This window comes from Rhinolophus sinicus, chromosome 5 (genome assembly GCF_057876585.1).
Source record: "Rhinolophus sinicus isolate RSI-liver-muscle chromosome 5, RSI-T2T, whole genome shotgun sequence".
Lineage (NCBI taxonomy): Eukaryota > Metazoa > Chordata > Mammalia > Chiroptera > Rhinolophidae > Rhinolophus > Rhinolophus sinicus.
The window spans coordinates 30,967,490-30,991,796 of NC_142505.1; the positions used below are offsets into that span (position 1 = coordinate 30,967,490).

General features: G+C 41.7%; 1 protein-coding gene across 1 annotated transcript in view; it reads left to right on the forward strand.

Moving 5' to 3' along the window:
• The window catches only part of COL6A5 (collagen type VI alpha 5 chain), a 117,879-nt gene that overhangs the window by 29,858 nt on the left and 63,714 nt on the right, over positions 1 to 24,307 (forward strand). The window contains exons 4-13 of the mRNA XM_019726036.3: positions 1,874 to 2,506; positions 5,410 to 5,970; positions 9,090 to 9,644; positions 11,695 to 12,270; positions 15,233 to 15,808; positions 17,578 to 17,918; positions 18,024 to 18,105; positions 19,912 to 20,054; positions 20,598 to 20,690; positions 22,805 to 22,858. Coding sequence (XP_019581595.3) covers positions 1,874 to 2,506; positions 5,410 to 5,970; positions 9,090 to 9,644; positions 11,695 to 12,270; positions 15,233 to 15,808; positions 17,578 to 17,918; positions 18,024 to 18,105; positions 19,912 to 20,054; positions 20,598 to 20,690; positions 22,805 to 22,858 — 3,614 coding nt within the window. The remainder of the gene's footprint in view (positions 1 to 1,873; positions 2,507 to 5,409; positions 5,971 to 9,089; positions 9,645 to 11,694; positions 12,271 to 15,232; positions 15,809 to 17,577; positions 17,919 to 18,023; positions 18,106 to 19,911; positions 20,055 to 20,597; positions 20,691 to 22,804; positions 22,859 to 24,307) is intronic.

The following is a 24,307-nucleotide window of genomic DNA, read 5'->3' on the forward strand; positions in this document are numbered from 1 at the left end:
CATAGCCTACATCTTGCTTGTTTACTATTCATTTAATTGTGGCTGTCCAAATGAATATTCATCCCTGAAGAGGTTACCCTGTCCATAGTACTTTGTAAATGGTGTTATAGCTGAATACCTGTGCATTGAAATGGGAAATGTTTCCCTTAGCTATAAAGTGAGGATAATAATGCCTACTTTATTTGGGTGAGATGGCTTGTGTGGCATTTGCCACACAGTTTACTGTTATTAATAATGATAGCTATAAACACGAAACAGGTCATGTTGGGGGTTTGTTTTTGCCACCTGTGTGGGTTCAGAGTACACGTAGATTTATGAGCATTATTTTTGATTCCACAAATACTTCTGAGCTCCCACCAGGCACCAGATACTGCCGGGATTGAGATAAGTAAGACGTGCCATCTGGCTTCCAGAGCTCACAATCCTAATGGGTCGTTCTTGGCAAGATTGAGCTTATCTCTTGGCTATACTTTCCTCAGCTGTGGCTCCTTCACCTGTGCCTGGAGGAGTTTCATATGCACATGGTGTACTCGCCCCTGGATGCTAGATTCATAGAACCAACTGCTTGCCTGGTATCTCCAAGAGTATCCCAAACTTAGCACTGTCTGAAATGGAACTTTTGAGTCCCTCCTGCAACTTGTTCTTCCCTATCACAGAAAAAAGATACCAACAACCAACATCCACTCAGCTGTTCAGGCCAAAACAGTAGGAGTTTTCACCGCTTCCCTTTTTCACTTTCAACACTTGCATTCAATTTATCATCAAGTCCTCTCTGTTCTATCTCTAATTCATACATCAAAACTACCTTTGTTGTTTTATCTTCTCTGCTGTTATCCTTGTCCAAGAACAATTATCTCTTTCCTGGACTCGGGCCACTGTTTCTTAATTGAGAGCCCTGAATTCATTATTTCCCCTCAGCCACTGGGAAGGCATTTCAAAGATTTAAATAAGCATATGATGCCCCTATGATTTGGGCCCTGCCTCCCTCTGACCTCATTCATCATTGTTCCTCTCACTCACTGGCTCCCGCCACTGTGGACTTCTTGCTTGTTCACTGTCTATTGTTTTTTTTTTTTTGCCAGAATTCCTCTTCCCTCTGAACAACATGTAGCTGAATTCTTCTCTTTATTCATATCTCTACCCAAATGTTATCCTCTCAGAAAGGCCTTTTATGACTTCTTAATGTCTCAGAAAAGTTAGTCCCCACCCTATATCCCCAGTCTAGTAACTCATTCAGTCATCTGTTTTATTTCCTTGCTAGCACTCAGTACTGTCTGAAAGAATATAATCTAGTTATCTGTCCTCCCCACAGAATGTGAACTCTCTGAGGTCAGAGATATTTCTGTTAACTCATCCCTGTATCACAGTGCTTGAGAGTGGTAGTGGTGGTTGTGGTGGTTGTCACACTGTGGTGTTGGAAGTGGTGGTGTGGTGGTAATGGCAGAGGTACTGGTAATGGTATTGGAAGTGGTGGTGGTGGTTGGTTGATTGTTTTTGTTGATGGTGGTAATGGGGGTGAAGGTGACAGTGGAGGTGGAAGTGAAGGTGGAGGTGGTAGTGAAGAAGGAGGAGAAAGTGGTGGTGGTAGTCTTACTGGAGGTGATGGTGGTCATGAAGATGATGGTAGTGGTGGGAAAATTGGTAAGAAGCATTCCTCAGGTAGAGGCACAAGCATTGCAACGTCTCGGAACTCCATGACCTTGTAACTCTTGTTTGAAACTTTTGTCTTTTGTTTACTAAAAGAAAACAATACTAACTTCGTTTGTCATGACTACCTCTGTTTTCACTAATATCTTCTGACAATCTGTAAAGTGCCTTTCTCCCTCTGGACTGGTGATTTATACTAATCCTCATACTTTTTCTCTCTCCATAGTTCCCTTACCCGTGACCTGTCAGAAAGATTCACTAGCTGACCTTGTGTTCCTGGTGGATGAGTCACTTGGGACCAGACAGAATTTAAGGAACCTGCAGAGCTTCCTAAAGAATATCACCACCTCCCTGGATGTAAAGGACAACTGCATGCGGCTTGGACTTATGAGTTACAGCAATAGAGCCGAGACTATTTCTTTTCTGAAATCCAGCACAAATCAATTTGCATTTCAGGAGCAAATCCAGAAGCTTTCTATCCAGACTGGGAAATCCAATGCTGGGGCTGCCATTGAGAAAATGAGGAGAGAAGCCTTCTTAGAGTCAAGTGGCAGCAGAAGGGCGCAGGGTGTACCTCAGATCGCGGTCCTGATCACTCACAGACCCTCAGACGATGAGGTGCGTGAGGCTGCAAAGAGACTTCGTCTGGAGGACGTAACTGTGTTTGCCATGAGCATCCAAGGGGCCAACAATACCCAGTTAGAAGAAATCGCATCTTACCCTCCGGAACAGACAGTTTCCATGCTAAAGTCCTATGCAGACTTGGAATCTTACAGTAAGAAATTCCTGAAAAAGCTCCAGAATGAAATATGGTCCCAAATTTCTACTCGTGCTGAACATATAGATCTTGACAAAACTGGTATGTTTAAAATAATACTTTTCTTATTATAAAAGTAATAGGAGTGATTGCCCAGGATCAGGAGTGAGGACTGACTGAAATCCGATAAAGAAACTTTAGGAATTAAGGAAATGTTCTAAAACTAGATGTTGGTGATGGTTGTAAAGCTTTATAAAATTACCGAAAATCATCGAATGATTATAATGGGCAAACTTTTTAGCATGTAAATAAATTGGGCCTCAATAAAATGTAAAAAACTTAAAATGTGTTAATTATAAAATAGTGAAATAGTATTGGTGAACATAAAGAAGACAAAATTGTCTGTAATCCTATCTTTCAGGTAAATCTGTTCTTAACATTTATTTCTCTTGTCTTTTAGTCTCTTCTCTCTATATACTTGTGCACACACAGATACACACATGTATATTTTTAAAAAATAATACAACATTGTGTGTTTCAGTGCTGTCCCACAGAACTTTCTGTAAAGATGGTAGTGTTCTCTATCTATAAGGCAGACACGAGCTACATGTGTCTAGTGAGTGCTTTAAATGGGACTGAAGTCACTGAAGAACTGCATTTTAATTTAATTTAATTTTCATTTGTTTTTATTTTAATAGCCACATGTGTCTGGTGGTTGTCATATTGGACAATGCAGGCATATGTAGCTGGGCTACTTGTTGTATCAGTTACAGTTACATTTGGGTGTGACTAACAGACAAAAACATAACAATGACTTAAACAGGATAAAACGATTTTTTTCTGTTTCACAAACAAGTCCTGAGGTAGGCAGACTGAGCTGGCGTGCTAACCAGAGTGCTAAGGATCCTGTCTCTTTCTGTGTTATTTCTTTTGCTCTTTGTGGCCTTTATGCCCAGGATCATAAATAATCTAAATTTTAAAAGTATGCTCTTTCTTCTAACTAGTTGCAACGAATGACTAGATAAAGTGGTATACAGACTCTTAGGAAAGTTAAACCGCCGCCCCCCTTTTTTTCATAGAATCTGCTCAACAAAGGAAGGAACATGGAGAGCTCTTCTATTTAAAAAATTTGTTGAAATCTTGTGAAGTACCAGGCCTGCTGGGCAGGAGCAGAGAACTAGGCAGTGTCTGCTTTGATGGAGCTGACATTCTGTGTCAGGAAGCAGCCTATGCTCAAGAACCAATGAATAAGAAAATTTCAGAAAGTAATGAGTATCATAAAGAAAACAGGGTAATAGGATAAACAATGACTGATGAGCTTTTGCTGGAGGGGAAGAGACAGCCTTTTTGAAAAGCAGGCATTTGAGTTGGCACATCCATAGAGACAAGAGAAGGAACCAGCCGGGCGAATCTTTGGGGGGAAGAATTTTCCAGGAAGAGAGGAGGGCAAATGCAAAAGCCCTGGGCCACATTCAAAGCACAGAAAGAAGCCCAGAGTTTTTGGAGCACAGTAAGCATAAGATGAAGAATTGCTGGAAATAGCATCAGAGAGAAAAGCAGGGGAAAGATCAGGCCTCTTTTTTTTTTTTTTTTTTTTTTTTTTTTAAATTCTAAATGTAATGATAAATCATGTAAGTAGAAGTGTCATATGTTCTGGTTCTAGTTTTAAATATATTGCTCTAGTTGCTCTGGGAAGAAGAGGTTATTGGGGAAGTAAGAAGGTCATCTACTATGTTGTCACAACTCATTACTTAACCAAGCCAAAACTCTCCCCACAAGCAATCAGCCACTGTCTCGTAGATTCTACTCCTAAATATCTCTTAAACCTATCCTTTTTTCTCGATCCTCACTTGCTTTAGTCCAGTCCTTTGTTATTTCTCATCTATGGTGTTGAAATAGTCTTCTAATTAATTTTCCCTGCCTCCAGTCTCAGCCTCTTTTAATCATTCATTCAAGAAATACTTGTTGAATATAGAATTGTATGTCAGGCACTGTACTATGTATCAGGGAAGCAGAAATATAAGATATCATCTTTGTGGTGAAGACTCTGAAATTATATTTCCAAAATACAAATGTGGGTATGTTTCTCTAACCATCTTCAGTGGCTCCTCATGCAGCATAGTAGGATCCAAACTACTTGTCCCAGTGTCTCAGTCAGATTAATTTAATTATAGAACACAGACACCCACTTAAGCTGGCCTAAGACATTGTTGCACTGGCTATTTCTTCTGTCTGTTCGTTCTCCAGTTTTTCACATAGCTAACATTCTTCCTTGAAGTCTTTTCTCAAATGTCATCTTCTTTATTTAACACTGTTCAACAAAGGAAGGAACATGCAGAGCTCTTCGATTTAAAAAATTTGTTGAAATCTTGTGAAGTACCAGGCCTGCTGGGCAGGAGCAGAGAACTAGGCTCCACCCCCACCTCTTAGCATTTCTTTTCGCTCTATTTGACTTTCTTTTTGTAATAATACTTTTATCTTCCTAAAATACTAAAGAATTGATTTATTATCTTCATCGATTGTTGTCTCTCATGACCTAATATAATGTGACCTCAGTAAGAGCAAGGATTGTTATCTCTATTTACATTTTGATGTATACATAAAAATAAATAAATAAAAATAGAAGAAGGTCATCTCACCCCGTTTCTCAAGAAATCATAAGACATAAATGTCCAAAAAGGAAGGTGACAATACTACAAAAACAATTTGACTTAGATCCTGGAAACTCAGAAATCTGGTCCTTACTCTTTAATTTACTGGCTGTGTGACCTTAGCCAAACCACGAGGCCTTGCTCTGTTTCACCAGGTTGTTGCAAATTTCAAAGGTGAAAATGGGCGTGGGCGTGCCCAATGAAGTGTACGGGCTCTGTGCAAACCTGAAGTGTCCTCATTCTTTAGAACCTTCACAGCCTCATGTTCCTCTACAAACCCTCTTGTTAAGTTCTCTCCAGAGTCTCTATAACTAACGAAGAATGCACTTTCCATTTTCCTTTTTTTTTTTGCAGGCTGTGTGGATACCAAAGAGGCCAGTCTCTATTTCCTCATCGATGGCTCAACCAGCATCCAGATAAAGGAGTTTGAGCAGATCAAGGAATTTATGTTGGCCGTGATAGACATGTTTACCATTGGCCCAGACAAAGTCCAAGTGGGAGCTGTGCAGTATTCACATAAGAAGAAAGTGGAATTTGATATTCATATTTATACTAATGATGTGGAACTAAGAAAGGCTGTTTTAAACCTCAAGCAACTCAACGGCAACACTTATACTGGAGCAGCCCTGGATTTCATGCTGCCCATAATAAGGGCGGGAAGGAAGCGTCGGTCAAGTGAGGTTCCCTGTCATCTCATTGTGCTGACGGATGGGTGGTCCCATGATGACGTCCTGGAACCTGCTGAGAGACTAAGGGCAGAACAAATCACCATTCATGCAATAGGCATTGGGGAGGCTAACCAAACACAACTGCGACAAATTGCTGGGAGAGAAGAAAGGGTTAGCTTTGGGCAGAACTTTGATGCTTTAAAAAGCATCCAAAATGAAGTTGTTCGCAGGATCTGCATTGAAAAAGGTAAGCAAAACAAGAAAGGCTTCATTCTCTGCACTCCGTTAGTGGCTTCAGGCAGACCAACAGCCAGGCTGAGACAAGCAATGAGGTGACCAGTGGTCTGGCTAGCATTTTGTTAACTTCCCTTATCACTGTGGAGGGATTCATTCCCTTACTTTAAACCCATTGCCAAGGTTGGAGAGTCCCTCTATAGACAGCTCCCCTGGGGCCACCTTGGAAGTCAGAAGTAGGAGGTTGCTAAGAGTGTGTCCTTGAGAAAGCTCACTGCTGTGGTGCTAAGAGACTCTGTTCTATGTATGAACTGTGCGTGTGTGTATGCGTGTGCATGCACTAATAGAGGCACATGAGTACAGTGAAAAGAAAAGGGGCTCTGGCTTTAGGTAGATCAGGGTTCCACTCACTTTTCTACTTGATCTTCAGACTTCCTTATCTATAAAGTGAGGCTGATACTTACATCAGAGAATCCTTGTAGGTTTAGCACAGTGAAACACCAATCATTTCTCTATTATGAATGCATGTCTAGAACATGTATAGCTATTGTTTATTTATAACAAATACATATTTGCATTTTTGTTCTGATTTAAAATTAAGTAACAAATGTTAGGAAGAACAACTTTGCACATTCTTGTGTCTGATTGGTATTCATCTTATTAATAATCGTCATTTACTAACTGAAGATGGCATGAAAATATTGAGTGCTGAGAAGCATAGTAGCTTACTGGTTAAAAGAAAGGATGCTGGAGTGAGAGTCCAAATTCAAAACCTAGCTTTATCACTTAGTAGCTGTGGACCTTGAATAGGGTACTTCCTGTCTACCTGCCTTGGTCCCTTTTGGTGACTTACTGTGAAGCTTAAAGGTGACAATGTATGTGGGACACTTAGAGGAGTGCCTGGCATCTTGTAAGTGCTACATAAAAATCAGCTATTGTGGAAGTTGGTTAAAGTGTTCACTGATGAGGAAAGGAGAATTCTCTCTTATTTGAACTCACAAAAGTGAAAAATGTGTTGGAATTTTCTGAGTCACTCAAATCAGAAGGAAAAGAAACAAACAAATAAGTAGCATTCACAGCAAAATCCTAAGTCACAACTTTGTTCATTGTTCTCTCTGGTATGTAGTAATATTATGGATACAGTTGGGTCTTAGGAAGAATACAAGAGTGAAAGGCTCCCAGCATTTCCTGGGGTTGATGCCAAGAGAAGTAAAAGGGTTTTTCAGGAAGAATAAAGTAGATTGTGTCTCAGACCCTCTCAAGGAAGAAGGGCTTGAGGGAGTAATCTGAGGAGCTGCAGTGCATCTCTTACTGACCAGGTAGTTGCACTTCAGGTACCCAAACACTGGCATACCTGAAGGAGGAGAAAAGCTGTGGACAGGAAATGAACCATAAGATAGTAAACACAGAGGCTGTTAACTAAAGAGCCAAAGCTCAATGGCCTGGAAAAAATTGGCTAGTCTCAGAGCAGATGTAGATGGAGTGAGACACAGTATATTGGGTATGGGGCAGGTGGAGCGGCTCTAACAAAAAGACCCCAAATGACACAACACAGAATATTATTTTTCTCTTGCATAATAGTCTAGGGTAAGCAGTCCAGGTCTAGTGGAGAGGCTATTCCATGCTCAATACATAGGTTAAAAGTGAAGCTCCAGTTCTCACCACGCATCTGTGGAAAGGGAGAAAGGGCCAGGGGAGCCCACCATGCTTAATTATTTTAATGTCAAGACACAGGAGCGGTCAAATCACTCCTGCTTATATCTATTGGCCAAAACTTAGTCACAGGGCCACATCTACCTACAAGGAAGGCTCAGAAATATAGTCTTTACCTGTTCAACTATCTGCCCAGCTGAAACTTTATTGACAAAGAAGAACTGGAGGACAGATATTAGAGGACAAGAAGTAGTCTCTGTCACAAATAAATACAAGGAGGTAGAGCCTGTGACTACTAAGCCATGTAGAAGTCTACTCCTGAGAAAGTAGGTGTAGTGAAAGCGAGAGAAGCTTCCCATACTTCACAGCAACGGGGCTTTGCCAACACCACAGACATCTTCAGTGACCTCCCTATTTGTGACTTTCAAGATGGCACCAGGGAGGCTTGGGTCTCAAATGATGGTTTTAGTCCTCTCTGGCGGGCCTTACCCATCAATTAAAGTAGTTAAAAATAATCAGCATCTTTTTATTCTTCTATGGCTGATGCTAATTGTTCTATTTTTAAGTACAAGGGGTAGACTCTGTGAGTGTTGAGGGAGGGGCTGGTAAGAGAATGGCAGTGATAACTGATACAGAAAAGGGATAAGACTAAAGATATACATGCTAAAGACAATATGTTTATGTATTTTATATATACTTATACACACTGTCACAACTCTGTACCATGAATTAATCACACTTTTTTCCATAGCTTACAGAAATTGGTCTCATATATGTGTATAGATGTACATGTACATCTATACATAGTCATATTGTATGTCCATTTCCAAACAGTAGGGCATCTACTGTTTTATGTGTAAATAAAGGAACAGTCCGCGTTGAATGGATATGTGCTTACTGATGCACTTATTATTTCTAATAAAAGCTTTTCACCCCACTTTCTGGTATTGATTTATAGTGTTTATCAAATCACTTTAAATTATCCCAGGAAATCTTTCTATGTAAAGAATACTTGGAATTTTGTTTTTCAAGAATATACATAAAACACTGGAATATTATTCCTATGAGTACAGGGAATTGGTTGCTTTTTTTCTAATTTCTTTTTTTGATCCCTGTTGCATCCTTAACACACAGCCTGCTGTCTGGCATTGCATACACTTCAAGAATCAGGAATGAATGAATGAAGGATGAATAATGTATCGTGCGTGTATGCACGCATAAATGAACGAATACACACTTTGGAAGTTGCATTTTCACTTTAAAACTTCTTGAATGATCTTCAATGGATTGCCAATGTATGTTTCTAGTCAGCAGGCTTCTGCAAACAAGTGAATAAAATTTCAAGTGCCATAGCAGTTGTTTGAATTGATGTTTGATGTTTTATGAGTAATGCATTTATTTCTGCTGTACTGTTTCTACATATGTTGAGAACCATGCCAACCTGGTTTATTTGTTTCTGATCTTTTTGATAACATGCAGGTTGTGAAGACATGAAGGCTGATATCATGTTTCTGGTGGACAGTTCTGGCAGCATAGGACTTGACAATTATGGGAAAATGAAGACCTTTATGAAAAACCTGTTAGCTAAGATTCAAATTGGTCCAGATAAATCTCAAATTGGCGTTGTTCAGTTCAGTGGTTATAATAAGGAAGAGTTCCAGCTTAATAAATACTTCACACAAAAAGAAATTTCAGATGCAATAGACAGAATGTCTCTCATCAACCAAACCACTTTGACTGGAAGTGCACTAACCTTTGTAGATCAATACTTCACCCACCCCAAGGGGTCCCGTGTTGGGGTCAAAAAGTTTCTCATTCTCATCACGGATGGAGAAGCGCAGGATGATGTGAGAGACCCTGCACGAGCTCTTCGGGACAAGGGCGTGATTATCTTCTCTGTGGGGGTGTACGGTGCCAATAGGACTCAGCTAGAGGAGGTCAGTGGGGATGGTAGCCTGGTCTTTCAAGTTGAGAACTTCGATCATCTGAAAGCAATAGAAAGTAAACTCATCTTCCGTGTGTGCGCTCTCCATGGTAAGTGACGAGGACTCAAGGATATAAGCTATTGACTGTATAGTGGGTTGCACTTTGGGCTTGGCCTTTAACTGGACTTTGATATTAAGTTTCAGTCTCATCTATGTTATATTAAAGCACCCATGACCTCCAGGGATATTCCAGACTAACAGTTATGTCAGTCAGCTTGGTGACTTTAAATACATCGCAAGAGGTTCTCAGGATTTTACATTAAATTTCCAACTCCTTAGTACCTGCATACCTAAATTTTCCAGAGCCAATTTTTAACCCCAAACAATTCCCCAGAATTGTTTCTTGGCTACCTATAACCAACGTGAAGCAGTAGATAATTAGAAATACAAATTTCTCTTTCTCTTTGTTAAATTAAATTCAGTACCATAAGAATCATCCCCCCAGAAAAACCTGTTATTTTAAAGATGTAGTATGTATTTTCATTACTGCACATTATTATTCTTAACTTCTCTCAGGTAGGTAGTTTACATTTGCCTGTTCATGTACCCATCCTTTTGGAAAATTTTAATTCCTTACTTTTATAATTGCTTCAGGGTCATCATTTTTAGCTCACAAATTGTGGTCCTCTTCTAATTGAGCAACCTTTAGTTTCAGCCTATCAACTTTAATGGCTGTTGAACGAACACTTGCTATAAATCCACATGTAACACTAAAAACACCTGTGCTTTTAAATCTATTATGTGCTGTTATCTATGTTTTGGATACAATTAAGAGAACAAACCAAAGTATTAGTAAGTTTGCTGTATGTTGTTCCCCTGGCAACATAGAGACCTCCTTTGGGCTTCACTCTTTACAATTATGTGTGTGAAATTTTCAGAAAGTTAACAAATAAAATGTCTCAGTATAAACTCTGAGTTCTGTCAATGGTGCTAAGATTTCTCTTATAACAGCTTAATTGGAGGTTTTTTGTTTTTTTTTTTCTCTAAGAATGGCAGTGATTCCAAAACTCTTGGTAATGTTGAGACATTCTAAGAAAAGCTGACCTTAAGACCACAGCCCCACATTTGAAATCTGCAGAGCTCTTTCTGGTATTTCTTCATTTTGATAAATGTAATGTTTGTGGAGGGCCTATCTATAGCCTAAGGCCAAATTTCAGCTGACTCATACATTAGATCAACTCATAACATATCATCAGGACTAGTCACCCATCTTGATAAATATTTATTAGTCTAACAAGGTTCCTATATCTGTAGGAACCTGGATTATTGCCCAAAGATAGCCTGAGCTCATCCACAGTGTCTTAGACTTGAAAATTTGAGACCTCAGTGCCAGAAATAAGGATTGGGGGTATGATAGGCTGGTGGAAAGTGGAGAAAGCCAACCTTGGGAAGGCATGTGCTTATGTTACTGAGGGAGGGAGAAGAAGGGAGAGAAAGCCCCTACTTTGGAGACCCTAGGTCACTAGGCTTCTACTGTGCAGGAAGGAGGGCTTGGGGCTAGGGATGAGGTCATAGAAGCCTTAGCTCTCCCGCAATGTGAGGCCACTCCTTTTCTGAGTTGTAATTCAGGAGGTCAGGGAAAGGAGGAGCCCAAATCAATGTGGAGAGGCCTAGCAGGAGTTTGCCTATCAGAAGCTGAGAAGGTAGCTGGAGCCAGAGGGAATAGAATAAAAATCCCAGCTTATACGATGAGCCTCTGAGCTGTTTAAACCAGCAGGCCAGTTTGGCAAACACCAGTCATGTCTTACCCTTATGTTGACATTGACTTCTGACATTTCCTTCCAATTGAAAGCATGCTTAGTAAAAGGCATTACATATCCTAGTGAGATACAGCAGAAGAGTATGATGTGGCATAAGGACCACCGCTCATGGAGTCATATCGATAAGGGTCCTTGAAATCATGAGCTCGGCAAGTTGTATATCACTGAGCCTCAGCCTCTTTCTCTGTAAGATGGTAGCAACCACCTCTAAGAACTAAGTGAGATGCAGTACCTGCCACATAGAAGGCTCACAGCAAGTGTTAGTTTGCTCTCCTTCTCAGCTGTCTGTGTAGAATGCACTGCAGAAAGTTTGTGATGCCTGCTTTCTTCTACTTTCAGATTGTAAACGTATTAAACTGTTAGACACAGTGTTTGTGCTGGACCATTCAGGCAGCATAAATTTGCAACAGCAAGAAAGCATGATTAACCTAACCATCCATCTGGTAAAGAAAGCGGATGTTGGCAGGGACCGAGTTCAGTTTGGAGCTGTCAAGTATTCCGACTATCCTGAGGTTCTGTTCTACCTCAATACGTACTCAAACAGATCAGCAGTCATTGAGAATCTGAGGAGACGCAGGAGCGCGAAAGGGAACACCTTCACTGCCAGGGCTCTCGAGTTCACAAACAGCCTGTTCACAGAGGAGCACGGCAGCCGCATCAAGCAAAACGTGAAGCAGATGCTTATCATCATCACTGACGGGGAATCCCATGACCGACATATGCTCAATGACACGGCGTTGAAATTAAGAAACAAAGGTATCATCGTCTTTGCAGTGGGTGTAGGAAAAGCCAACCAAAATGAACTGGAGGCTATGGCAGGGAATAAAGAGAACACGGTCCATGTAGATAATTTCGACAAACTGAAAGACGTTTACCTGCCTCTACAAGAAAGCATGTGTACCAATGCACAAGAGGGTAAGTTATGATTTTTAACCTTTCTAGGGGGGTAGCAATAAAAGTTGAAGCAGAAAGTAAATTATGTCTTGGCTCCCAATTACCTGGCTGTCATGGGCTGAGCACTTCTCTGCTCAGGCGACATGTTTTCTCATCTCTGAAAGAAATGCGTTGATTGAGCAAGATCCTAAAGGTCCCTTCCCACTACAGTGTGCATTGAGGAGATAGAAGAAGGCTTCAGAAGCATTCCTTGCTGTCTTGCCATCTTGTTGCCTTTTTCTTGTTTAGAAGGGAACTCTCCTTAGGATCAGTTTCACCGTACCCCATTTCATGGCTACTTATGCTGCTCCATTTGCTTCATGGTCTCAATGTAACCACTGGGCTTCAGTTTCAGGCCAAACTCAAGTGGCGCCACGGGTTTCATGGTTTAAACAGATAAACTTTTGTCTTCAAAGATCCAGGATCCTCTAAATGGGATTCTAGGCATTCTATAGGGCTATAGGAAGTTCAAGTGGTCTAATGAGCTTTTCTGGATAAGGGCCATTATTGCAGAGGGAAGGACATGGGAGTTCAACATGGGGTAATGGAGACTGGCTGCTGGGAACAGAGAGGGAAGGGGCCTAAGCTGATTCCGTCAGATACCACTGGGTTAGGGTAAGCTGCAACCATCACAGCTGAGTGAGGAAAGGACGAGATGTGCCACTTGAGCTGAAAGCAGCAGAGATTGAAAAGTCGTCGAGGAGGGCCACTGTGCCTCCTTGGAAGGTCAAGATCCTTCTGGTAAGAATTTCTCCTTCCAACCTGGCAAGTGAATCAATCATCGAACTACTTCCTTTCTTCTTTCCTTCTTCACTCCCTTTCTATGGACTTCTTTTCTTCCTTTTGTCCTTTCTTCCTTATTCTCTACCGGTTTGAGATCTACTTTTGAATCCAACACAAATCATGGTTTAAGGCTGACATTAACCTATTCCCATCTCTGTAAGCAGTCCAATCCCAAATAAAACCTTCTCCCCAAATCCTGTGTCAGATCAGAATCAGCTGTGCTGAATGACACTGCGTATGTCTGACCACCATAGCTCTACTTTACTTAAGTAAACAATAAATTTGTTTACTTTACTTACTTACTACTTACTTTACTCACTACTTTACTACTTACTTTACTTACTTTACTACTTACTACTTTACTTACTACTTTGCTTAAGTAAAGAATAAATTTATCTTTTTGGTTTCAGATACTGAATGATGGTATAATCTTTAAAAAAAAAAAGCACGACTTTCCACAGAACCGTGGGACCATCTCATTTCTTTGTGGTTTTTGGCCTGTCCCTGGACTCCCACCTGAAACCGGGTCTCCCCGCCATCTCTGGTCACTGTTCAGTCCATTCTTAACACTGAGTGATCTTTCTACTACTTACTGGACTATGTCACTGCTTTGCTTACAGTTTTCAATTTTTAAACTCCTGAGTTCTGTCTAGCCCCTGCCCACCTCTCTAACCTCATCTGTTACCCTTCTCTTCTTCAGAATCTCTCCTGTCATTCTGAAATTCCTCCACATCTTTGCATGCCCCATTCTACCCACCACGAACACACAAGTGCACCACTTCCCCTGCTCCACCTAGCTTGTCTGTCACGTTTCAGCCTTTGTTTGCCAGTTTCCTGACCCAATACCCAACAGTGTCTCCACTGTGTTTCTCAACTCCTGCACCTCCTATTTCTCTGATGGTAGCACTTAACATATATTTGCTATTTCCTTATCTGTATCTGTCAGAAGACTGTGAACTCCTTGGGCAGGCTTGGCCCTTGTTTATCATTGGGTCCCCACAAATCTAGTAAGTCCATTGCAAGGACTACAGTCTTTTCCTAGGAATATGGGGGCTGTTTTATTCTCATCTCCCATCCTTACCTTATGGATGTAGATGCTAAGATGGAGTTCAGGATGCAAGAATTTTATTAGGGATCCACACTATGAAAGAAAGGGGGAAAGCAGAATAGGCAGAAGAAGAAGTCAAAGAGTGATGCATGCTTGACAACTCTTCAAACATGACAAGGAACGCTGGAGTGAGAATTGTCCATTAGAGTTGTCCAGCATCAGACTAAGACGACTGGGTCTTTGTACCCCCTTCTCACTTAGTTCCCAGATGTAGGATGCCATAGGAAGGACATGGCCTTTCGCTGGGCATCTCTGCAGTGAGGCTGACCCTGAAGGAGCTAACAGCTAGAGCTGTTTGCTGACCACATTTCCACAGTTGGGCAGTAAGTCCTTCCTTGAAGGTCTATGTGGGTAGCCCATCTCTGTGTCTTACAAGGAATTGTGTGACAGTGGGCATTCCTTTGTCTCAATTATCTTTAGTAATCACTTTAGTGCTGTCCTTATACCTGCTATTGTGTTTGATTGAAATTTAGTGTAGAGGATCCTCCTCTTGGTTATAGGATATTTTACACTGGATTTCAGGGAGATGACTCCATGTCCTGTTTACTAGCCATTAACACTTGTCTCTTGAAGTTTTAATAATTGGGTGATGCTATTATTTTTAAAAATTTGCAATAGAAAAAAATGCTAGATTTAGGATAAAAAAGATTGAGAGGTCTAGGTACCAGCTTCATTGCATAGCAATTGTATATTCTTAGGCAAGTTACGTAACCCCTGAATTGCATTTCTGTACCTATAAATTAGAACAACTCAAAAAATGGTCATGAATATTAACTATTACTGTATGCCCAAAACATTTTAAACTTTCTTTCTGTGAGTAGCTTTCATTGTCTTTTCAAATGAATCGTGAAAATTTGAAACAAAGTCTATTATCTTTCTCCTTTCCACTGTTTTTCCTTCTCTTTGAGGGCCAATTGATGATTTTCTCTTCTTTTAATTTGTCTCAGTTTGCTACTAATGTAGGTATTTAGCAAAGCAATTTAAGTATTTAAGTAAAGGGAAAATTCAGAATGATTTATGAGGAAAATAACTGATTTATTTTTCCAATTGCAGTCTGTAAGATTCCAGAAGCCGATGTGATTTTCTTTTGTGATGGCTCTGACTTGGTATCTGATTCAGAGTTTGTTACCATGACGACTTTCTTGTCAGACTTAATTGATAGTTTTGACATTCAGTCTCAAAGAATGAAAATTGGGATGGCTCAATTTGGCAGCCGCTACCAAGAAATGATTGAGTTGGGAAACTCTCTGACTAAAATCCAGTGGAAGACTCAAATTCAAACTATCACCAAGAGCAGTGGGCCTCCGCGAATCAACTTGGCCCTGAAACAAGTGAGCGTTATGTTTCATCCATCTGCTGGTGGGAGAGGAAATGCCGGTGTTCCTCAAACTTTGGTTGTTATCACATCTGGGGATCCCCAAGAAGATGTGGCAGATGCAGGAAAAATCCTGAAAGACCTTGGAATTTGTGTCCTGGTTTTGGGCATAGGACATGTTCATAAAGCACAGCTTCTGCCAATCACAGGCAATTCTGAAAAAATAATCACTTTTCAAGATTTTACTAAATTAAAGAATGTGGATGTGAAAAAAAGAATTGTCCGGGAAATCTGTCAGAGCTGTGGGAAAACCAGTAAGTGTTCATTTGCTTTTCATTTGTTTTTCTTTAATTGCATCTTCCCAGTTCTCCATTTCCCAAGATGTCTCATGGGCTCGCTCTAGCAGAACATATTTTTAGAATAGTGTGCAGTGAGAATGGACATCTCCCCTGTTTCCAGGAAGATTGGGGTCAGTCAGCCTCCCTCAGAAGTAAGAAAAAAGGTGCAGAGGCTGCAGGAGGCCTTGGTTGTCTTCTGGTCCGTCCTGTCCCCTCTCTGCAGCCCAGTATTTATGCTCCTCTTAGCACCTGGAACCCAGTCTCCTAATTCTACTTCTCAACCTCCAGGAGGCCTAAAACAATGCCTTCCATCCAGTAGGAAGTAAGTAAAAGAAATATTCGCTGATGGGAAATTTTACTATTTTAACTTTATTAAACCATTTCATAAAGGACTCGGTGAACGTGTGAGCATATGTGTGTGTGTGTTTTCTTCCTTTAATGATGACATTCATATAACTGTAACATCGTAAAGATTTGAATTGTCCTGAGAGATTATTGAATCTCCAGAGATCACGCACACAAATAGCCGCAAAAGCCGGATAGGTAATGTAAATGGGTCAAGTGGGCAGGGAGTGAATAAAATGAACGAAGAGCAATGACTCATCTGGTGGGGTTGTCACTATTCAGCTCCAGCTCATAGAAGCCATCTGGGACTCAGGTTCTGTACATTTGGGCTGGGAGGTGGGAGGGTAGCACATCCTGAAGTAGCAGGGAGTGATAACATTTTGTGGAATTTGCATAACACAGGTAGACATTCCTCAGAGTGCTTCTATTTCTAGAGTTGTTATGACTGAAGCCACTTCTGTCATATAACATGTTGTCTTTCCAAGCTCCCCCATTCGGGATGCTCACCTGGAGGCAGATTTCAGTGGTAGAGAGAGCTCTGGGCCTGGAACCAGAAAGCCAGGGTTCTAACTCCGGCCCGCAGCAGCAACCTCCATCAATCCCTGTCTCCCCATGGGTAACATGAGCAAGTGCACAGTCAGTGGTGACCAAATGGCATCGTGCATCTGAGTTGTGTTTGTCTTGTCCAGTGTTGACAACTCGTTAAATTAGTTGACAGCTTTTGCAAACTGGAGAGTTTACATTTAAAATGTAGATTCCAGGCTTTTGTTTGAAAAATCAGATGATCCGATCGTCACACTGGGTCCCCTTTCCCACATGACTATTCTCAGCTGGAGCTGAACAGAGAACAGGTAGGTCATTGCTCTCCATTCATTTCATTCACTCCTTGCCCACTTGACTCATTTATTAGGTTGGTGCAAAAGTAAGTGCGGTTTTTGTAATTATTTGTAACCTTTTAAACCGCAATTACTTTTGCACCAAACTAATATGTTACCTACCTGGCCTTTGCAGCCATTGGAGTTTGTGACCTCTGGATTCAATAACCCCTAAGGACAATTCAAATATTTAATATGAGTTAATGAATCATAATATGTCACCATTAAAAGAAGAAAATATGCACACACACACACACACACACACACACACACACACACACAAAGCCAGACACTGAGAATGAAACTAAACCATGATTAGAACTTCAAATAGCTATTGGAAGTTGTGTTAGAGGAAGCAGCTGTATCATATGTTGATCAAGCAGCCAACATCTTCCTTCTTGGACACTTTTTTGTTACCAGACACCCTCTAGCTCTGGGCCATGACTGCTCTCTTTTTTCTGCTGAGTCTGCCCTTCCTTCCTCCTGTCTACTCACTAATCTGGCCTCCTTTCCCTTGGTCTCCAGATTGCTTTGTGAATCTACTGATCGGGTTCGACATTTCCACTCACGTGCCAGGGCAGCTGTTGTTCCATGGCCACCCCCGGCTGGAATCATACCTCCCAGGCATCTTAGAGGACATCACCTCCATCAGGGGCGTGAGCTGTGGGGCAGGTGCAGAGACGCAGGTGAGCGTGGCCTTTAAGGTGAACAATGACCAAGAATTCCCTGCCACGTTCGAAATCTACCAGGAAACAATATTCGACAGGCTGCTGCAAGTCACTGTCAATGGGCCAACTCATCTGAATGCACAGTTCTTGCAGTCGCTATGGGACACCTTTGAGGATAAATCTGCATCCCAAGGACAGGTATCCATATCCCGTTCTATCTCCATGTTCTGTCATGTGTTTCTCCCTCCCAATTATCTATTTCATTCTCACATCACTCCACTCTCTGCTTTCCTCTTTCTCTAGGTGCTACTCATCTTTTCAGATGGTATTGGGGGTGAAAGCATCACAATGCTTGAAAATCAGTCAGACAGGCTCAGAGAAGCAGGTACGTACTGAGTTAAAAATATAAATAATGAAGCCTGGAATGTACTGAACAAATCTCTACCCTGTCTGTTTAGTCACGTGTGGCAGATGTTGTTGGTGCCCTGTCCAAAGCCGCTTGACCAGCCTGCACATTCATCCCCCAAAAGCTGCAACTGCTGTGGCCAAGTGCTTACTCTTGTGACCTTCTGCAGACATGTGCCCTTGACTGGTGGAGGTGCGATTTTACCACTTCCCACCTGGGGGTGGATGGGAGGCGATCAATGATATAGAAAAAGTGGGTTAACTCTGGTGCGATTTACACTCCAGAATCCCGCATGAATCAGGCCAAAGTGAAGACGTTACTGAGTCATCCTTCCTTCAACTTCCCCTTCCCTTTCTTCCTCCTCTCTCTCCCGCGATAACCCACATACACACAAATTCCTCTCAGATTCTGCTTCTAGAGAACCTATTGTTTCTGATTTTCCACGTGCATGATAGCACCATGGATTTTGAAAAGCAATTCTTACTATACAATCACTGTCCATGTTATAGTTTCAGGCTGAGCTGGAAGCTAAATGTAGAAATTGAGAGTAATTTGCAGTGACAGGAGGCTCCACTGGGTGTCAGAGGGGGTGCATTAGTTGAGACTTCCTGGGTGTAGGGTTCATTCATCTTCCATGGGCAACCTCCCGCGAGGCCACAAAATGTCCTACTTTATTGCTGGGTTGTGTCACCCTCCCGCCTCAGATCCCTTCAACTCTTTCCACTGTATGTCCAATGAGGCTTTGTAAGATCTGGCCCTGCTCCCCATTCCAGCCTTCCTCCACTCCTCACACTTAGTGTTCCAGCATATGCAACCTTTCCCATTCTTCTTCCAATGTACTTCCCAGTCCTTCCGTATACGCTTTTCATTTGCCTTGAACTTTTCCTACTCTCCACTCCTTCCCAGTTCTCTCCACCTCCCATTTTTGGTTCTTTTTTCCTTAACCAACATCCATTCATCCTTTAGGATCAGCTTAGACATCTGTTCTTTGCAGAAACCTTCCATGGCCTTCCCAAACTGAGTTAGGAGCTTCTCCTTTAGGCTTTCATAGCTCCCTGACGTTCCCTCTCAGAGCACTTACCACGTCTCAGAGCGACTATCTGGTTCTTGTCCACCTCCTCCAGGAGACCATGCCTCTGTGAGGGGAAGGAGCATGCCTATCCTTGTCATCTGTGTCCCTGGTATAATGATTAGTACTTTATAGGCTCCTAAGAAGCAAGTATTTGTTTAACGAAAGGATGGATAGAGTAAATGAACTAGTGAATGAATTAATAAATGAGTGAGTAAATGAGTAAATGAACTTGTGGGTATGGACTGAAATTACCCTGGGTTTTCCTTAGGCTCTCGGGTCTTGGGCTCCTAGGGGTGTTTGGCAGTGGAAATGACTTCAGAACTTAATTTACATTCAGTAAAATTCAGAAAAAGTCTGAAGATGAACAAGAATAACACCCCTTCTTAAAATTTGCTTTCAAATTCCTAAGAACTGCATTAAAATTGGTGGTGAGATATTAAACAGTTTTCTGTTAGTGTTTTTATGTAAGATTATAAATAGTTTCTCTTGAATATTTTCTCTTGGGAGACTTCATGCTAAAATTCGGGGATCACTACCTACTGTTTTTGTTGAAAATACAGGCAGTCTTGCTGTTGGTTCTTCATATGTCAAGAGGACCGCTTCCGCTTATTTTTCTTCCCCTTTTCTGATTCTTCGAATAATGTTCACTGAGTGGCTTTTCTCTTTCTTTATGTACAATTCCTTTGGTTTTATATCTTGTTTCTACTGCACAGGTCTTGATGCTCTGCTGGTGGTATCCCTAAACCCAACTGCTCATGATGAGTTTTCCAGCTTTGAATTTGGAAAAGGATTTGATTACAGGACTCACTTGAACATTGGAAAGAGAGACTTGGGCGAAATACTATCACGGTATCTGGTGAGTCTTTGAACGAAAAACTCCAATTATTCACAATGCCATGGGAACAAAATTGGACCACTGATGAGTATTCCCAATGGCTGCCTTGTTTTACCTAAATTCAGTACATAGTCTTGAAAGACCAAAACATTGTATTTTTGTTTTTGAATGCCCTTTCATCCTTTGTTATCTCACCAAACGAGTGCATAGGGAACTAAAAACCAACCAACCCCTAACCAAATAAAAAGCTCCCAGCAGTTTATGCTGTAGAAATCCCAGGAAACAAGAGCTTGTCAACTGAGAACCAACCAGTCTTATGCAGACTTGGCCTGTGGCCATCCATGTGGCCAGCGTCTTTCCTATAAATAGAGCTTTTTTCCTTGGAGAGGGTATGTTGCCAGCGCAATTGCTAACCTAGCACCCTCTCTAAAGTGTCAAGTCAAAAAGCATGTCTTATTCTCTGCAGCCCCTCACCCACAGGGAGAGCGTGGGCTTGTGATTTGTGTGAGTACAATTCTGATGTAATGAAGTTCCTGTTGCTCACGTAAGTCTGCTTTTTTCCAGGGAAACATTGCAGAGAGGACGTGTTGCTGTGCACTTTGCAAGTGTTCAGGGCCTCCAGGACCTCATGGGACCCAAGGACTACAAGGCTCGAAGGTGTCATTTAGTTAAAACTATTTTACTTAGTGGGCCTTGGTTTGGTGTGGGTGAGACTGAGACTGAATGGTTGAATTTGCAACCTTCAATTGATGCTGATGTAAGGTGACTTCTGTGGTGTAGGAGCCAGTTCAGAAAGGCTCTCTTTAGTTTTTGGTTTTTTGATGGCTTAGGTACATTTTATTGGTTTTCTTTCAGAGGGCTCTCTTTTGATGCTGCTATCAAGAATAACTCCCTTTTATATCTCCTTGGTGATGTTGCTTCTTGGTTTTGCAATTATACTTCTGTACCTGCTTTAGACAGTTTGAAAGGTGGCCATTTGTATGTCTTCTTGGGAGAAGTGTCTGTTGAGGTCCTCTGCCCATTTTTTAATTGGAGTTGTTGAGTTGTACGAGGTCTTTATATATTTTGGATATTAGCCCCTTATCAGAGAAGTTGTTTGAAAATATCTTCTCCCATTCAGTTACAAGAACCATATGATTTCACTCATATGTGCGATATAAACACAAAGCAACAAATAAACAAACAAAACAAACAAACAAAATATTTACAAACACAGACAGCAGTATGGTGGTTACCAGAGGGGAAGGGCATTTGGGGGAGGATGAAGAGGGTAAAGGGGGTCAAATATATTGTGACGAAGACTTGACTTTGAGTGGTGAACACACAATGCAATATACAGATGATGTATTATAGGACTGTATACTTGAAACTTACATAACCTTATTAACCAATGTCACTCCAATAAATTTAATAAAAATTAAAAAAAGAAAGTTGGCAAGAGGTGTTAGAAATAGTGAGGAAAGGTGTACTTTATCAGCAATGGATTGTGATTGAACTGCAAAAGGAGCATAGCATTGCAGATTTGTAGCCCTTTAAAAAACGAATTACAAAAGATCAGTGACACAACAATAGCATAGGTGAGTATATTATGATATTCTCATTCAATGGAATGCTCTAAGATGATGAAGATGAATGAACTACAGCTACCCATAACAACATAAATAAATTTTACAAACATATTAATGGCCAAAAAAAGCAAAACACAGAAGAATACAGGTGGTATGATTCCATTTATAAAACAGTTGAAAATAGGCAAAGCTGACCTATAGTGTCTAGGGATGAATAGTTAAATAGTGAGGTATAAGAAAAGGCAAGGAATTATTCTCATCAGAGTCAGGAATGTGCCCCCTGGGGTGGGGTGGGGAGTGGTTTGTGACTGAGTACCTGCCATGTCCCATTTATTGGCTTGGGTGGTGACTACATAGACATACACATCATAATAATTAAGGTGTACCTTTATATTTTATTCACTTTGGTGTACTTTTTCAAATGGGTGTTAGATATCACAATTAAAAGCAGTCTTGTTTGTTTCATTTTAAGGGATCAAATACTATGCTTGCTCCTGACTCTCGCGTGTCCATGCTTGTGGAAGGATAATTTATCTTGGGCTTTTTAAAACTGAGTTATGATGTTTTGCTTAGCACAGTTTCCTCTCTCATTACTTTGCTTAGGTCAGTATTAGAGTTATATTCCTAGAGCACACCCCCTATGTCCCCTTTCTGTATACTGAGCACACAGCTAAGACCTGTCTTGAGGAGGAAAGCAAACCTCAAATGAGCTCCTTGCCACAAGTAAGCCATGAGGCAGTTACATTACATATGGCAGAGGGAGAGGCGATTGCACTTTAAACATATATAAACTTGTTGCGAGGAGTGCTTATTCTTCCTTGAGCTCTCAAAAAAGCAGAAGAAAATAACCCGATCTGTTTGGAAAAGTTATTGATTTGCCTGCTGAAAGAGTTGTGGTGGCCACCACTGTGCTTGGTGCCAATGACCCAGGCATCACAACACTGGTACCCAGAGCTGCAAGGTGAGTTCTAACGGTCACCCTCCTGTAGGCATCAGGAGGGCCACCTCCGCAGAGGGCTTTAGAGAGGGGTGCAAGGACAACAACCAGCTTCAGAGGTTGTGAGACTCTCCCCAAACTCACAGCCACACCTGCAGAAACTACCACCACGTTGGAGGGAGGGCCTTGCCTAAAATGCCCAATGACTTCACAAGTGTGAACTGATGGAAGATGGCTAAAATTTAGTTTTTTCTCTTTCCTCCCAGGGTTCTCCAGGTCTGAAAGGCAGCAGAGGACACATAGGAGAGGACGGAGACCCTGTAAGTTTTTGTGACCCATTACCCCTACACTTAATTGATTTTCTTTTTTATCGAAAGCTTTATTTTTCTATAGAAGAGGTAGATGGGGATTTGTTTACATATTTTTTTTTTTGTAGTTTTGGGGGTAAATGGGTTGCTTTGCCTTTTCTTTTGCCTTGTCTGAATCACTTGCTAACCGTATTTTGGGGGGGGGGGAGGTGGGAGCAGACTCATCTACGTGCTTTCTAGCACTTTTTTATCAGTGGCGCAGGGTGGTGGGCATGCTCCTATCTACCCCCATGCAGGCCGAAGCAGGGTTATCTGCAAGGGGTTCTCTTTGGACCCGAAGTCCAGTGCTTAGTCCATGGAAAGGGAAGCGTGTAGAGCACCCCCAAAGTGTTGGCATCGTGGTTACATGGTTCACAGAGGTTTTGGAATCTCAATCTTTGACCCTAAAACCAGAATTCTCACTTGGCTCTTCAGTCAAATTTTGAAAATGGATTTGGAGGAACTGACACTGCATGGGTGGCTCCATTTGGTTTGGGAAAAGTTCAGGAAGCATCCAGCCTGCATCTCCATCCCCTTAGAATCAAGGCCCACTCCTCGTCGAGGCTGCAAACAAGTTGTGATTGAAAAAACAGGCTCCAGGGTCAGTCAAGGGCTGACCTAGATGTGAAACCTTAACAATATACTCAATTGCTTGACCTTCAGTCTCCTCGTCTGTAAATACTTATGAATTCCTCTGAAACTGTAGTTTACAAAATGACCAGTAAGAAGAGTGCCCTAAGTCACCCCCCCGTACCTGCAGAGGGGTCTTGGAGGCCACTAAGCCAGCAGGGAAGGGCTTTAAGTGTGGGGATTAATGTCAAGCCACTGTCTGGCCATGAGTCCGCAGCCTTCCGGTACCTCTCAGCAACCTGTGGTCATGGACGAGGCCTCCTGTTCTACTGGGAATAATCTCAGAATAAAGAAGACAAAGCAGAGGAAAGTAGAATCACTTCTCCCCTCACCTACCAGGAAGGAGAGAATTAAGCTCATTGCTAAACAGTTATTTATCCATACAGCAAACCATTAGCACCTGCTGTGCACCCAGATCTGAGCCAGGCACAAGGGACACCACTAGGAAAGAGACAGTTGGGGGCTCCCGCCCTCTAGGAACATAACAGTGTTCTTCTCTTGAGATTCATTTGACTCTAGCATTTACCTGTATTTAAGTATTTCCTGGGAGAAACAGGATTGGTGGGGGGTGCACATGTCATTGACCTTGAGTGCTCTTCCCTGTGTGGATGGTCTGAGTTTGGGGATCGCAACCTTGTGGGCCTACTGTGAACACTGGCTTGGAGTAGTGTCACTTCCCATTAACTGCTTCTACTCAGCTCGAGGCCCCGGGCACTGCTTCTGTACCATCAGCCATGCTGACTTTTCCAGGGCAGCACTAAGGCCCTGGGCAAGATGTCGGGGCCATCGTGT